Below are 16,983 nucleotides of genomic sequence, written 5' to 3'. Positions count from 1 at the left end.
CCTGGGAGATCAGCAAGTATAAATCAGTGAAAATTGCCAGGATTTCCCGCCTCGTGCGACATAAATGACCTGATAAGATCTCCACAGCCTCAATAAGCAATGGCTCTCATGTATTAGATTAAATCTCATCCACAGAACTCATTCAGTTCAGTAGTCAACATTGCCATTATTAGTGAGTTTTCACAGCAAATCTCGCCCAATCAAACCACCCCCACCTCCAGAAACCAATCCAGGAAACTTCATACCAAGCCTTATTCTAAATTTTATTGGTTTTGTATTCTTATGACACACATAGCTCCAGGCCCCTTGAATGAAACTCATACACATAAAAAGAATCTGCTTAGCAATGGGAATTTGGTTCAGTGCTTTCCTGTCTTAATGCAGCTCACAGTACCATATACTTAAAGGCTTACTGTTTTTTTCTTAAGCTGCTGAGAGGTATTTGTATTCTATATATGTGCACTGTATATTCAATAAAAAGTCTGGCCTAGTGTGAAGCCAAGAACTTAAATGACCAGTCTTAAAAATCATGAAATATCAGCTGCAGATATTAGTAATTTACTGTTGACGTGGCCCAACCAGGTACAAACTAAATCAGCCATTATTAAATCATGAAATAACAGAGGAGTACTGAATTTCACCAATAAAATATAAACAATAAAGAACAGGTACTACACCAGAATGAAATAGGAAGAAAAAAAATCTATGTACAGAAAGATGTTTTGGCTGACACAGCTTTTTCCACATGTATTTTCAGAGAGTCCAAAGGACTAAAAATGTACAGAAAATACATACAGGTTTTGTGTTTTGTTCTTCTACATTTCAATGCAGCACCAGCATTTAAACCTTGTACAGACATGCTCAAATTTGTTGGTACCCTTACAGCTCATTGAAATAATGCTTCATTCCTCCTGAAAAGTGATGGAATTAAAAGCAATTTTATCATGTATACTTGCATGCCTTTGGTATGTCATAGAATAAAGCAAAGAAGCTGTGAAAAGAGATGAATTATTGCTTATTCTACAAAGATATTCTAAAATGGCCTGGACACATTTGTTGGTACCCCTTAGAAAAAATAATAAATAATTGGATTATAGTGATATTTCAAACTAATTAGTTTATTTAATTAGTATTACACATGTCTCCAATCTTGTAATCAGTCATTCAGCCTATTTAAATGGAGATAAGTAGTCACTGTGCTGTTTGGTATCATTGTGTGCACCACACTGAACATGGACCAGACAAAGCAAAGGAGAGAGTTGTCTGAGGAGATCAGAAAGAAAATAATAGACAAGCATGGTAATGGTAAAGGCTACAAGACCATCTCCAAGCAGCTTGATGTTCCTGTGACAACAGTTGCAAATATTATTAAGAAGTTTAAGGTCCATGGAACTGTAGCCAACCTCCCTGGGCGCGGCCGCAAGATAAAATCGACCCCAGATTGAACAGGAGGATAGTGCGAATGGTAGAAAAAGAACCAAGGTTAACTGCCAAAGAGATACAAGCTGAACTCCAAGGTGAAGGTACGTCAGTTTGTGATCGCACCATCCGTCACTTTTTGAGCGAAAGTGGGCTCCATGGAAGAAGACCCAGGAGGACTCCACTTTTGAAAGAAAAACATAAACAAGCCAGACTGGAATTTGCTAAAATGCATATTGACAAGCCACAATCCTTCTGAGAGAATGTCCTTTGGACAGATGAGTCAAAACTGGAACTTTTTGGCAAGTCACATCAGCTCTATGTTCACGGACGAAAAAATGAAGCTTTCAAAGAAAAGAACACCATACCTACAGTGAAACATGGAGGAGGCTCGGTTATGTTTTGGGGCTGCTTTGCTGCACCTGGCACAGGGTGCCTTGAATCTGTGCAGGGCACAATGAAATCTCAAGACTATCAAGGCATTCTGGAGCGAAACGTACTGCCCAGTGTCAGAAAGCTCTGTCTCAGTCGCAGGTCATGGGTCCTCCAACAGGATAATGACCCAAAACACACAGCTAAAAGCACCCAAGAATGGATAAGAACAAAACATTGGACTATTCTGAAGTGGCCTTCTATGAGTCCTGATCTGAATCCTATCGAACATCTATGGAAAGAGTTGAAACTTGCAGTCTGGAGAAGGCACCCATCAAACCTGAGACAGCTGGAGCAGTTTGCTCAGGAAGAGTGGGCCAAACTACCTGTTAACAGGTGCAGAAGTCTCATTGAGAGCTACAGAAAACGTTTGATTGCAGTGATTGCCTCTAAAGGTTGTGCAACAAAATATTAGGTTAGCGGTCCCATCATTTTTGTCCATGCCATTTTCATTTGTTTCATTATTTACAATATTATGTTGAATAAAAAATCAAAAGCAAAGTCTGATTTCTATTAAATATGGAATAAACAATGGTGGATGCCAATTACTTTGTCAGTTTCAAGTTATTTCAGAGAAAATTGTGCATTCTTCGTTTTTTGTGGAGGGGTACCAACAAATTTGAGCACGTCTGTAAGTTCAGGGACTTAGTAAGTCCCAATTTTATGAAACATAATATGTTTGAACTTTCTGACAGGCTGGGATTGCAATAGGCTATCAGGTACTTATTTTGACTTAGAATGATGGATACTGTTGATATCTTTGCACATGGAACCATGGCAACCATTTAAAACACTTGGTTACAAAGCTTTGCAAACCCAAGATGACTTGTATTTGTACTGTTATATCCTGTAAGTATATATGACAGGGTAGCGTCACGGCCAAGCTCTTACCAACAGGAAGAGAGACTCAGAACACAAAAAAGCTGTAATAATAAAACAATACAAACACTAATCAAAACACATTAACAAACAAAACGGCACAAGGGCCAAAACTAAATATCTATACAAAAGATTTCACCTGTGGCCTGAGCCTAATGAATCATCTATTCAATTTTCGGCTCCAGCCACATTCCCACATGTTTTTTCAGGGAGGAATTGAACCCCCTCCCTGCCAACCAATATTCCCCACACCTGTGCACCGGCTGGGCTTTCACCCTGCCACACTGCCACAGTATACTTGAGTTCTGTCATAGGGGTTTGCTTTCAAAATGTTAGAATCCTGCACTGCTTTCATGGTGCAAAAATGCAGAAAAAAAAACATTACAGACCTGCTAGCTGCAGGAGTATTTATTGAAGCCAGGGACTCTTCATTTTATTTTGGATTGCTATGGTGTTCTCCTGCAGGTGGCACCCTTCTCCTCTCCGGTAGGGTCACAGTAGGTTGAGAAGCAGCCTCTGTTCTGACAACCGGAGTTTATTAAAAATTTTAGACAGACATCTAGGCTTATTGTCACTCAAAATCCACTACCTTTTTTCATCTAGGCTTATTGTCACTCAAAATCCACTACCATTTTTCAACTAAAATGTGTCATTTTTAACTAGGTTACATCCCTATTTAGCTGTTAACAATATGCAAGTTAGCAGAAATCCATTCTGCATATGATACTACAGCATGGGGGCCAGGAATACTATGAACCCGAGATCTGATGCGAGTGCAGAGTGTTAATCAGCTTTGCTCCAGTGTAACATTTGCAAACTGTTATAAAACACAGCAGAGATTCAGGTTGGAAGCTTAGAGAATTTCTAATTTGCTCATTTTGAGTCTGCACTGGAGAACTGCTTACTTTGATCGAATTGTATTGTCATGTTTTTCTAATTCAGTAGGATCTATCACAATAATCTGTAAAATGAGCCACCCATTAAGGCAATGAAGATGGCTGAGAGGCACTGTGGATCAAGCTTTGGCTAATGCTTTATGGTTCATACCTTTTATATTATGTTGATTGTTATAATTCTGGTCTTGCTGGTTACTGAAGTGTGCTCTATCAAAACAAAACAAAACTGGGACTTCTGCGGTTGACTCATAATATAAATATCACAGTATTGCACAGTAGGTCTTCACTGGTTTCCCTTAATGGTTTTGACCAAGCTATCCTGCATATATACATTGAATTCAGGTTTCAGAACAATGATGAGCTAGTTGATCTCCTGCAAGTCTAGCACAGGAGTAGTTGCACCTACAAATAACATATTGCCTATAGTATTGGCAGTTTTAAGAACTGAAGGGGTATTTACTTAAAATAAATTTTATGGCAACATTCAACCATTTTTTTTTTTAAATTACGTGTTTATAGAATATTAATACATGTTTCTACCCCTCAGTATTTAAGCAAATTACCATTTAATAACATTCACATTACTGACACTTATAAGTTGTTTCCAAAGGAATACAATCAAGAGAAAAGTGGGCTTGAATAAAATCATACAACCCAATCTGGTACTCCCACTCCATCATTGGTAGTTTCAGGCTGACAGATGCCTGGGTATTTTGATCACCGGCACTATTTTAAAAGACAGTGAGATCACTGAAAATGTAGAGTTTTTAAATCTCAAGGCAGACCACTGCATGGCACCCCTGCTGGGATGTCAGTATCTAACACTATATACTGATATGCTATTATTTTGGAAATAAACTCCCATGATATTAATGGTGATATTAAGTTTAACATCCCATTTTAGTTACAAGTGACACTGTGATACCACAGTTATTGCCTCCAGAGCACACTTCCATTGATAAAACATGTCTTCTCTTGTTATAGAAAAACAAAATAATTATCTTTCAAATTATTTCGTCTCAGCATAGTACTGTTCATTTATTGATGTGTCAGTGGTCTTTGATAGAGAACATATTGCTGTGAACCATGCTGAGCTCAAAGGGCAGCAGTGTGGAGTAGTGGTTAGGGCTCTCGACTCTTAACCAGAGGGTCGTGGGTTCAATCCCAGGTGGGGGACACTGGTGTTGTACCCTTGAGCAAGGTACTTTACCTAGATTGCTACCTCTATAAATGGGTAATTGTATGTAAAAATAATGTGATATATGTATAATGTGATATCTTGTAACAATTGTAAGTTGCCCTGGATAAGGGCGTCTGCTAAGAAATAAATAATAATAAAATACAGAAGCCAAATTTACATGAATGATACGCGGGTAGTAAAACTGCTTAATTTTGTACAGCCTTTAAGCCACATAATGAAAATAATGCAGGGAAAGGGTACAAACAAAACTACAATTATCAAGAGGAAAAATATAACTGAAGCTGTTTATCATAAAAGTATAAATTCCTAACTCTAAAGTCTCAGATGGCCATCTATTTGTAGAACAACTCCCAGCTATGTATTTATAGTAAGCTAATAAGAGACTGCTAATACGGGAACGGGTGGTTCACCACTGGCTATTTTTTGTCGAGCTGTTACAGGGGAAATGCATAATATACTTAACAGTTTTTGATTGGTTTAAAATAGACCAGTAATATTTGAGAAAATTAAAAAAAAAAAAAAAATGACATATGCCATGTGTACAGAATATAGTGAGAACTCACTGTATTGCGTACAGCCTGCATAGATTGCTGTCGGTGTTCCGTACAGTGTCTTTTCAACCGTTTCCCCCCCAATAAGGTAAGTAATGCACATATAAGACTCATTTAATAATAACATGAATGTATCAAAGTAATTACTGACCTTGTAAAACTAATTATTCATGTAATAATAATAACACTGCAGAACCAAGCTACCGGATGCTAGACTTAATAAAAGTAACAGGTATCATGTTGAGGTAATGGAAAAAAATAAACCACTCGTACTGAGAAGAAAAAAAATGCATTTAATATTTCATAAAATTTTATTTCATTTAAGTATCATTAATTAAAAACAGTTAATAACTAAACGTTTTTCTAGTACTTTATGTAATAAACTTTATGGGGGAAGTTGGGAACAAACTATGAAGAGCACTTGTGTTTTAGCTGTTAACTAATTAACTTAAGCTGTGACTTGCACAATGATCAAAACTACAATGTTAACTATAACGTTATAAATCACTGAGTCCCCATTAAACACTTAGACTGCATTTGTGACACAGCCATTCTTCTTCAGGTGCCTCTTCAACAGCTAAACATATCATGTGGAACCAGAGAGTGCAGTAGTCACACTGAACCCAATGTACAGAGCTGCTTCTGCACCCAGGTGGCTGCCTTCTGTTGCATGTTGCACAGTGTGTTTGGTCCTCCTCAGAATCCTCACCATCCTCCAGAGTAATGTTGCTGTTGTTGCTGCTCTCTGGCACTGGCACTGGTGTACTTTTTGCTGTTCTCCTTTGATTTGGTTTATTTGCCTTTTCCCTTCTTTTTCTCCAGTTCTTCTTTCTTTTTTGTTGTTCTTTTTGTTTTTCTTCATTCTCCTTTTCTTCAAGCATTTTCATGTAGTCATCGGCAGTAATGACCTGTGCAGGCAGGGGCCGTCTTCTTCTCTTTGCCTGGGTGCGATCAAAGGAAGGTGGCATCAAGATGTTTGCCAGACTCTCTGGGATTATACCCTGTTTGACCAGTGGATTAGTGGGGGTGATAGTGTGGCAGGTTGGACATGGTTGAGGGGACACTGTGGCAGAGCATGATGGCTGAGGGGACACCTACAAAATAGACAGATAGAAGTGTTCAGGAAGATCTGGAGTCATGCGTCAGAAATGAGAACGTTTATTCCTGAATTTCTGACGATTTGAAGCAAATGGACGAAACCGCGGGTACGGTACACTTAACTCACACTCCAAAACACAAAATTCTACCAAATTTCTCATCCTTTACCTTTATTATATTCATATAAAGAAAAAAATCGAAAATAAAACAATTCTAAACTTATTTACAAAAATATAGTAAAACTAAATACTGTACAGCTGTACCATACAACAACTCTCCTTAAACGAGATATCTTTGTCAAATCATATTTTTAAAACCTTCTTTTTTCCCCTTCAACAGAACTAATTTAACTTTAGTAAGTCGATATAAGCAGTAAAATGTGTTGATTATGTTGATTATAAGGACATTCCTAAATATATTTACAAAATATAGCAATACAAGATACAGCTGCACCGTTGGTCTATTAATTTTTGAACACCATTTGTTTGCGCATCTTTTGGCAAACCGAGTTAATTAATAACAATTAATAAAAACTGTCTTTCATCGCGTGTGACGTCAGTAGCACGGCTCGGCTCTGCAGTGGAAAAACAACCCAGGCTCCCCTTGGGCTCGGTACAGACCCGGCGTGGCTCGGTTGTACAGTGGAAAAGAGGCATTAGGCTCATACACACTTTCCTTCAATCAATGTCTACCTAATGCATCCCTGCTTATCAGCCAATCCCCTTGGGGGAAATGCAAATCAGTAACTTGAGTTTTTGTTTTATATAATAATAAAAAAAAAAAAAAAAACATTTTAAAAAACGACATTTCTCACTACTTTAAAGAACACATGGTATATATACAGTGGTATACTTCGTGAGCATGAATGAGATATGAAGATTTACAGTTTTTCACTGAGGAAGTTACACATCATATACCATACAATTCAGTTGCATTAAAACACATTTTTTTACAACAGAATAATTCAACTTTTAATTGTCGTAGCATTTTACTGTATTTACAAAAAAATATATAAATTAAGTCTTTGAGTCACATATAAAAACATGAGAAAAGTTGGTAGGAGTCCCAAAATATGACAATTACGCTTGTGATCTTTCCTTCTTTGTTTCAGTGTTTACATCCCTGCTTCTTACACTTTCACATTTAACCGCACAAAAGTCTTTATCAAAGCTACAAGTTACTGAGATTATCAGAATTTGGGGGTATATGGAGGCTCCCTGATCTGTACTGTATGTCGCGGTTACATTTTCATATATGGTATATCTGGTGAAGTGCTTATCCAATTTTGACCAAACTTTCGAAGGACAGTCTTTAGCACAAGTTATTTATTGTATCAGAATCTGGTAAAACATTGGTATCGAATCTTCTAGACAACTTGTCATAGTATGTTTTGCTACTCTTTGAAACAGGTCAGTTTCATCAGCCCTTTACTTGATCCAGCAACGTCTGTGCATTACAGAACCATGATGGAATGGAAGTATAAAAACACTTACAGTTCCTGGCATTAAAATGTGGTGATTTTGCACCAAGATAAAACATGAGGCTTACATGCTATATAATTAATTATACAGCAGTCCGGCAGTGCTCCTATCGTTTTCTATGGAAGTCAGCCATCCTGTTATTACCTAATAACAATGGCAAAAGATGACACTAATTAATGACACCTGTTCTAAATCCGCTCGAGCCCTGCCCTCAAAACGTTAACTCTATCAATGGACTACAATTATATTTTCAGACAGGTAAATACATTTAATTCAAAGTCATAGTAGAAGAGTGATAATTATCCATTAAATATTGTAGCACTGGATGAAATTGCTATCGGAAAAAGAAGGCAGTCTTGACAACAGAGCACGGTTCAATAGCCGACAGGCTATTATTTGCAGCAGCAGAATAACAGCAAGTAACACAGCTCGCAGCGCACGATTCTCCGATCTCTGAATCCACACACACTCACACACCTGATGGGCCCTCTGTTATCCCCCCCTAAGACACAGACATAGAAAACACAAAGTTACAATTGTGAGGCTCGACCAATCAATGACCTTTACAACAAAGTAATAGATTAAAACATTCCTCGCCCACTCAGGGTCCTGTACAGCCGCATGGGGTTCACGTGAACAGCACCTGGTGACCCCTGTGTAGACTGCCTGATCCAGGGCCAAGTCCCAGCACCCTGCCGGATGGTGCAAGCAATCAAGTCCTGCAAGTTAACAGTTCCGGAATGCAATACAGCCACAGACAAAGCCAATCCACCTGCACCCACCGCTGCAACATCTCCATGTTTTTTCTTGATATTAGTTTGTTTATCAGATGTCCAAATACTATATGCATTTGACATATGATTTTAGACAATCTTCTGTACACTGACCCTTCTATGTTTTCCAGTAAATCTGGAAATGGTGTAACACTTTTACACTTTAAAACTTTAAAATATCAAGGTGGAGATGTCTATACTGAAAATGTTTCCTCTATTTAGAATTTCTAGGTCAACTTTATATATAGAAAACATCTAAGATAATATTTGTGTTCATACAGCTGGATGAACATTTATTGATGTCCTTGTGTAAGATGGTGTTAGGACTGCAAGGTACTGTTAGGTTTCAAATACCACAGATTTCTACAGCATACATCCAAACAATAACCTAATATTAGGCTAACAACACTGTGAATGTTACTTTTCACTTGTCAGGTATGCACCTTGGTTTCTCAGGGATCTGGCCCATCCTGAGACTGTTGTTTTGAAGTTTCTGTACATTTTTCATAGTACATTATTTTCTTATAGATTAGCCAGTGTGTTGATATTTTATTGTACACAAGTATAAACAATAGGTACAATAATCAACCAAACCATTACAAGGAAGTGCTGGATGTGGTTATTTGTGCAGGTTACTGCCAGGATTTCAGTGGTTTCTGTAAAATACCCATAATACTCATAGTACCCATATATCATACTGTATTATTGTAGCCAACAGTACTGTAAATTACTGCAATTCACTGTATTTTATTTGAGTAGGGGGAAAGTGTCTCTAAAAAGAGAGTTGGCACTTCACCTGGCATGATAATGTTTTGCAATGGGACCAACAGCAGCACAGAAATCCCTTCGCTTTGCAAGACTGCGGGTTAACAAGAGAAAAGCTTTATGCATGTTAAACGCGTAGGACCCTCAGGCACTCTAAAAGACAGACCCAAGGCTTGCGCGTGACGTCAGGGGAACGTGACCCGGACCTGGAGGGTCACGTGCGTCCCGGATGTGGATGGGACATAATGCATTTCTGAAACATGCTAGGTACAGTAAATTGCACTAGTCTAGTAAATGGGATATCTGAAAACAAAAACTAAAACTAAGCGGAACATCTGGATTTACAACCGTATTTCGTTGGAAAAGGGGTGTAATTGAAATTGATAATGGTGTTTTAAAAGAAAACACAGTGACCGGAAAATATTGTACATCATAAAAAGATTTTTTTAAAATAATTATTTTTGAAAACGACTTTTTTGTTGTTGTGGATAAACAAAATAAAACAAGGTAAACTTAAACAAAGTTTGTTTATTTAATATTATGTTTAATTCCATATAACTTTTGTTTCCAAGGTGGCATTTGGAAGGAATGATTAATGAACTATTAATGTTTTTGTTGTTGAGCAAACACGACAGGGAGAAGAAATTCTATGTAACTTACTGGTGTAACTTTAATGTTATACTGTCGAAAGTAGAATAAAAAACAATACATTTACATTATAAGACATTGGGCTTTAACGTTTTGTAGTTTAGTGTTTTGTAGTCAGGCTTTGGTGAAGTATGTAATTATTATTTAATGTACAACTGTTTCGCAGTACTATGTCAAGTGTAATTAGGCTTGTAATGTTTATGCTTTTACGCTTATAAGAAATAGGAGAACATACACATATATATATGTGTGTGTGTGTGTGTGTGTGTGTGTGTGTGTGTCTATACGGAGCGATCACTGTAGTCGTATGACACACTGTATTGTTTAAATAAGTTAGTCACTGTGTTTCGCGTTTAATTTTATTTATTAAAGGTTTGCGCGTTAAGAAATTTAGATAACGAAATAGAAATGCGAAATGTAATTGTTTGTTTTCCAAATAAAAGTAAGTCATTTGTGAAGGAAACCTGTGAATGCAAATTGACAGCTCCGAATTTCCTCAGACGAAATCACAATATAGCTTGAAAAGCCAAGGAGTTATGTTGTGCTGCAGCTCGGTATACCTCAAGGGGCAAAACTGCATAGCCAGAAGTGATGCAAAGAAGAAACATAAAATCATTAACATCTTTTCAATTAAGAGTAACTTATTGTAAGCCCCCCAAAACGTGTTTGCAATTTTAACTTGAACTTGATGAGGTACATGCACACAAATCGGTGGTCGTCTCGAACACTTAACCTGTTAAAAAAAAACAAAAAAAACTGCATTGATCGTGAAAATAGGTAGGTGTTTTTCTTTTTTTTTTTTTAATGGTTTTTGGAACCCATCGTTTTTATTTCCTTAAATATATCGAAACTTACAGAAAAAAAATACAAATTTTTTATAAAACATTTTTTGTACGCAGTTTAGATTCAATGTATATTTATTCATATGTGTCGTTAATATTTGTGTTAAAAATGTATAGGTGATTGCGGTTTAAATTAACATAGTTATACACTATTTGACATCATATTTAGATTTATTGTGGTTTTCGTCGTTACATTGTTCTAAAGCTCAATTTGAGATCGTAACGTGGTTATTGTAGCCTGTACTTTTATTTTCCTTACAAATGTATATAGAAGGAAAACATAGGTACGTGTTTTGGACTATCTTATCAGAAACAAGTAGACAAGGGTAAACTTGGAATAAAATAGAATCACCAGACAAAAGCCATAAACCCTTTTTTCGCTTTTTGTTTGATCTTTTCTTTCGAACCGCTGGCAACTGTAGTGTTAAAGCCTAAGGTATGTGAAAGGTTGCTGCTGTAGCTGGTTGTCGGTGCCCATTCGTACTGTTCATAGGGACGCACATGGGTAGATAAACTCGGTTGAATGGAAGCTGCAAATTACCCACCGGGGAACATTTAATAAAAAGGCCTGATATTTTCCTCCACATATCAAGGATTTGCACACATGCAGAGCCTCCTTTCTATTTCAGTGCCTGTGTGGTTTGTTGTTGAATGCGTTTTCCACTTCCATCTCCCACGTTTAACCTGCTTACTGAGTTGGAGAGGGTTTCTTTTAAGTCAGTTTCTTCTTTCTATTCCGGATGCATTCATTTTATTTAAACCTCCTGTTGCATAATGATGTGCTGAGAGTGACTTGGTTTTAAATGCAAAGTGGAATCTTGCAAATCACAACAACTGGATTTTGAAGACGATCTCAAATAGTGATTAGATCTGTTTGTTTCCCCCCACCTCCCAAAGTCAGTTCGGGACCTAGTGGCTTCTGATCGCGATTTGTTTCCATGTTTTTAGGTTTGTGTGATTTTGCTAAAATGCATCACCAACAGCGAATGGCTGCCTTAGGGACAGACAAAGAACTGAGCGATTTACTGGATTTCAGTGCGGTAAGCAATTATTATAGATATTATAATATTGTAGAGAATTTGGTTGCATTTTTTATATTTAAACCATTTTATAATTTTCTGTTGCATATATTTAAGGGAATTACTGTAGTGGGGGTTGTGATTCTGTACACTTGCTATGGGCTGTAATTGATTTGAGAACTAAAACTAACATGGATTAAAATGAAATATTTTCCAAAACATGTACAAAGAAATATGATATTGCATTAGTAATTTTGTTGTCTTATAGATGAGAAACAGCGATTTGAAAATGTTCCCAACATCAATGGTAGTATTCTACTTTTAAGTATTTTTTTTTCTTGTTTTGTTCTTTTTTGTCCTTATTCCACATTTTAACATAGTATTGTAGATATTTGTAGAAAACCACTTTTTTTAAAAATGTACATTTTATTATGCTAAAAAAAAAAAAAACCCAAAACATTTAGCTAACATAGACTTGTATCATTAAACGTGCAGCATGCAGTTTTTATTATTTTGTTGTGGGTGTCTAATCATTGGTATGTGCTAGTTACTGTATCAGTAATCTCTAGGAACAGTTCCAGTGAAGTTGACTTTGTGCGGTTTCTGAATGATTAATCCAAGTACTGTTTGCTGTTTTCCAAATTGTACCTTAAATTGGATTATTAGGCAACCTTGGGAAAATAATTAATTTTGATAAATGGTTTTTGGAAGTTTGGACAGGAAATTATGCCTGTGGCCATGTTTTTGAAATCCATGTTCTTTAATAACTTCATTTGTAACTTTCTGATTTAACAAACTAGCTAAAGGTAAAAAAAAATAAAATAAAACCCTTGGTTTTATATCTACAGTACAAAGTATGAATTTAGGGCAGCAATTATACTCTTGACTCTTCCAGCCTACCCTCTTCAGTGGATTTTCTTGTCAATTTCAGTGCAGTCCTTGATCTCATACTGTAGTTTAGGGGATCTGCCAAATTGCTAGGTGGATAATTGTGAATTTCTGAAACTGACAAAAAGGAAGCAGTTTTTTTCATTTTAGCTGTATGTTTGAGAACAGAATGTTTCAAAAGGAAACAGGCCTATTTGCTGTTATAAAGATGCATGCTTGTCTTTGTTCCCAAAATTAATGCGTATTGTTTTTGTTAAATATAAAAATAGTAGAAAAATCCTAGTGTTAAATGTTGTATGCTTTTGTTACTGTATATAATATATGAATGTATGTCAATTCAAAACAAATACTGTAATGTATAATGTCTAATGGTAAAAATACAATAGGAAAACATTTTGATTTGACAGAAGGGGTATCCTTTTGTTTTAAATGTGTATTTGTTTTCTTTTAGATGTTTTCTCCCCCAGTAAGCAGTGGAAAACATGGACCAACCTCTGTTGGAAGTGGACATTTCACAGGCGCAAGTATGTAAATCAGAGTCTGTACTGAGAAGGTTTTTGTCTTTTTGAACAGACCTCAAGTACTAACTTTTAAAGTAATTTATTGTTAAATTAGGTTTTTGTTTTGTTTAAGTACATGTATAGTAGACCTTTGGTTCTCATTATGCAGGAAGCTAGCGTGAACTGCATTGCATTCACTTTTACACGGTGCAGTAAGTGTGAATTTGGTAAGAGCTAATATCCAGTGGTCAAACTCCTGATTCAAACTTCGGGACATATTTTTGACAGCTGAGCTGTTCTTTGTATTTTTCTGTGTAAAGAACGACAGCAGAATAATTTGAAAAATAAGCATCTCTCAAACTTGTGTAAATGGTGCTGCATTGAGGCGTGTCATAATTAAAAAAAAAAAAAAAAGAAAAAAGAAAAAAAAATAATAATCCGGTTTATGTTTAGGGTTTCTTAAATCTTAAACATAACTGGTTACAAAACATGTTCATTGCACAAAACCTAAATATCCGTGAATACAACAAATTAGACTTGTGTTTTACATTTTAATGAATTTGATTGCTCTAAGAAGCCCACACGTATATGGTGCTTTGCACCAATCAGATGTATTTAATGAGCACTGAAAATAATTATGCAACATCTAAAGGTCTAAACACAAGAGCTCTAAGGAGGGTTTTGATGGTTTCGGGGTCTGTGCATCTGACCACTTGCCTGGGTTCTCCCAGGTATATGACTTACCTCTGTGATTTGTATGCTTCATATCACATGTAATGTTTAACCCTTTCAGTCCTGGCGGGACCTCAATCTTTATGCTGTATGCTAACATATGCTGTCAGAAATCATATTGGAACCAAACGTGACTCCTAGGACCCAGTCTGAGGTAGTGTATAAATATATGTAGAAAATATTCTTAATAAAGGAGTCCCCCTTTTGAATTACATAATGTAATTTCGACAAATAATTCAGGACTGAAAGGGTTAAAGGGGGCTTGGGGGAAGGAATCTTTTTCACAAGCATATGGATGTCTATGTTGAAATATCCAGAGATTAGGATCATCTGCTGGATCATCTATCCAAATACAGCGATCTTAAGTGTTTAAGGGTTGGTTTTTCAACTTGCATCCTGCAAATGGTCCAGCTCTATTGCATTTAAAAAACAAATTGAGTGTTTATTAATAAACAGCGTTATTTATACACAGTTAACTGGTATATGGAGTGATGTCCATTCCCCCTTCTTACAGTAGCTACTGTATGCTTAGTAAAATTGCTTAGCTATTTGATATTAAGCTGTGGGTTTTTACTTGTCATACAATATGCACTGCATGTGTAACGAAACATAAGGACAAGCAGACCATTGTTTGGAGCTTTTACCAATTCATTTCTTTTTTAACTATAATTATTGAGATATCATTATTTCTGTTTATTTGTTTTAAAAGGGAAGAGTGCAACAGAGAATAAACCCCCCATCCTCTTGCCAACTCTTACAATTGTATATGTCTTGTAGAGGCAGATATGCTGATCATATGCCGTATTTTTGTTTTCTTAATCAGCATAGCTTATTAAGTCACAGTTCAGGGTAAGAATGTTTTAATAATATCCTGCTTTATTTGATGCGCTTGTATAGTGACAGATAAAGTGATCTACATGAGACTGTGTATTCTTTTGCTTATTCATTTGAATCTGTTTTTGTCATGCTTGTCAGTCAATCTGGACTGATTGCATTCAAAATAAAGATGAAACGAGAACATGAGTCTCTTAATACTATTTTTTTTTTCCTGCCGAGTGTGTTAGTGTATCATACTCCCAGTAAGCAGAAAGACTACAAAAAGATGTGCCCTAATTGTACAGTGGATTAGGAGTTAATGGGCATTTTCGCAATATTATTATTATTATTATTATTATTATTTATAATAATTATAATAAATCTTAATTATAATAATATTTGAGTACCATATCTAAGTCTCCTGTCTTGTGGGGCTTTCCCTGGCAGGTCTAATTATATCTATTTCAGCTGTAGTGAGATTAGCCGTGCACGACCTTTTAAACGTTTGACCGTGTTTTCTGTAACTATTTCAACGGTATTATAAAGCAACCAAAAACATCTGAGACTGGTTTTTATTTTTATTTTAATATAAATATGCTCCTGGATTTGTATGGTAATTTGGGACAATGCATTGCAGCGTAAACATCTCTGATAGTTATTATATTACATGAGAAAGAGCTTGAAGTGACAGTACTGGTAACAGGTATAACTATAGGACACTATTGTAAATGAAGTAGACAGCTAATGCCTTCATTGGTGTTAATGCCTGAGTGAAAAACATTTCTGTTTGACTTTATTATAGTTTTGCTGGTAACATTTCCATGTTTTCCCTCTGTATCTATTGTGAATATTCTGTAGCCCCCTTTACATGGGCGCCTAATTTTGTTTATAGGGGGGAGGGGGGAGGGGGGCAAAGGTAAAGAAGAACTGCCGAGCATAGCAAGGCAAATTTTTTTGTTGCTAAGAAGCTCTGGGAAACCTAACTTTTACTGTTTTTGTAATAGCAAACCTACAAAATTGGGCATGTGTTTCAACATAAAATGTAGAATATTTACTAACTGAGCATTTATTAAACACAAACACAAATAGCACTAGTGGTATATCTGGACAATGCTACACTGTACCTATAATTCTGATATGTAGCTTATTAAATGGAGGTGTGTGGCGGAGTGTCCCGCCCCTATGTATTATTATTTGTATTTTTGTTTGCGGCGCGGGTAAAAGCGCCGCGTCTTTTATTATATATTTAAAAACCCTGTGAGGATGCATGGCTGATCAGCTACTGATTATTTAACGAGCTGACAGTCATGCATCCTTACCAAACGCGTGCAGACTCTGGCCGAGGGATAATAATAAGATAATTAACAACTAGTTAATCCCTCGGCCAGAATATATAAACCTGCAGCTCTCTGCACTTGGAGTGGAGTGTACAGAGGAGAGTACGGGAAAACACGGGAGAGCGAGCAAAAACAATTGCTAAAACGTGATGGAGTATCCAGCACGACACTTGTTTGTTTGTTTATTCGTTTGGCCCTCGTGCCCTTTTGTTTTGTGTTTTGTTGTTTTGTTTAAATCTTTTGTTTTGTTTATTAATAAATACGCTGAGTGCCGTTGCACTCAGCTTCAACCGCCCATCCATTGTTTTGGTTTGAGTTACTTCCTGGTCCGTGACGTCATCAACCTCACCACTGCGAGCCAGACTGCCACAAAGTGCTAAACAAACACATAGAATAACATGTACAAAATGTTGTAATATGGCTTGCTTATTGAGATATATTGACATGTATGTTAATTTAAAATATTCTTTACTTGGCTTTGTTTTAAATGTAGTGCTGGATGATAGTTTTTCGTGTTTTGTCATCAGACATGGCTGTGCTCAGCTATCACAGCGAAACCAGCTGCTGCGAGACTAACAGAACTTGCAGGGCAATGCTTGGTCCTGATAGGTTGAAACAATAAGCACCGCCCTCACTTGGCAATGCTTAGTGCTAATTGGTTGAAACACTAAATGCCAGCCTAAATGAGATTTCAGTATATCAACTC

At 36.5% G+C, this 16,983-nt stretch overlaps 2 protein-coding genes across 13 annotated transcripts in view; one reads left to right on the top strand and one right to left on the bottom strand.

Annotated features, from left to right (window-relative positions):
* Window positions 1-5,774: 5,774 nt before the first annotated feature.
* On the bottom strand, window positions 5,775-9,605 carry LOC131737169 (lysine-specific demethylase 5B-B-like). The gene is made up of 2 exons (XM_059024518.1): window positions 9,527-9,605; window positions 5,775-6,472 (listed from the first exon to the last, which is right to left on the bottom strand). The coding sequence occupies exon 2, from the start codon at window positions 6,344-6,346 to the stop codon at window positions 5,897-5,899; it is 450 nt and encodes a 149-aa protein (XP_058880501.1). The 5' UTR covers window positions 6,347-6,472; window positions 9,527-9,605; the 3' UTR covers window positions 5,775-5,896.
* Window positions 9,606-9,675: 70 nt separating this feature from the next.
* LOC117972799 (transcription factor 4-like) overlaps window positions 9,676-16,983 on the top strand; it is a 175,617-nt gene continuing 168,309 nt past the window's right edge. For 2 of the 12 annotated variants that reach the window (XM_059024487.1, XM_059024451.1), the window contains exons 1-4: window positions 9,679-9,762; window positions 11,934-12,025; window positions 12,273-12,311; window positions 13,344-13,416. In XM_059024487.1, coding sequence (XP_058880470.1) covers window positions 9,756-9,762; window positions 11,934-12,025; window positions 12,273-12,311; window positions 13,344-13,416 — 211 coding nt within the window. In that variant the 5' untranslated portion in view covers window positions 9,679-9,755. Of the gene's footprint in view, window positions 10,003-10,641; window positions 10,921-11,923; window positions 12,026-12,272; window positions 12,312-13,343; window positions 13,417-16,983 lie in introns of those variants that run through there. The other 10 variants (XM_059024497.1, XM_059024511.1, XM_059024444.1 and 7 more) reach the window with 8 other exon arrangements.

This window comes from Acipenser ruthenus, chromosome 1 (assembly GCF_902713425.1).
Source record: "Acipenser ruthenus chromosome 1, fAciRut3.2 maternal haplotype, whole genome shotgun sequence".
NCBI lineage: Eukaryota > Metazoa > Chordata > Actinopteri > Acipenseriformes > Acipenseridae > Acipenser > Acipenser ruthenus.
Note: the sequence above shows the minus strand (reverse complement) of the source record. Positions and strands in the feature narration are given on the sequence as shown.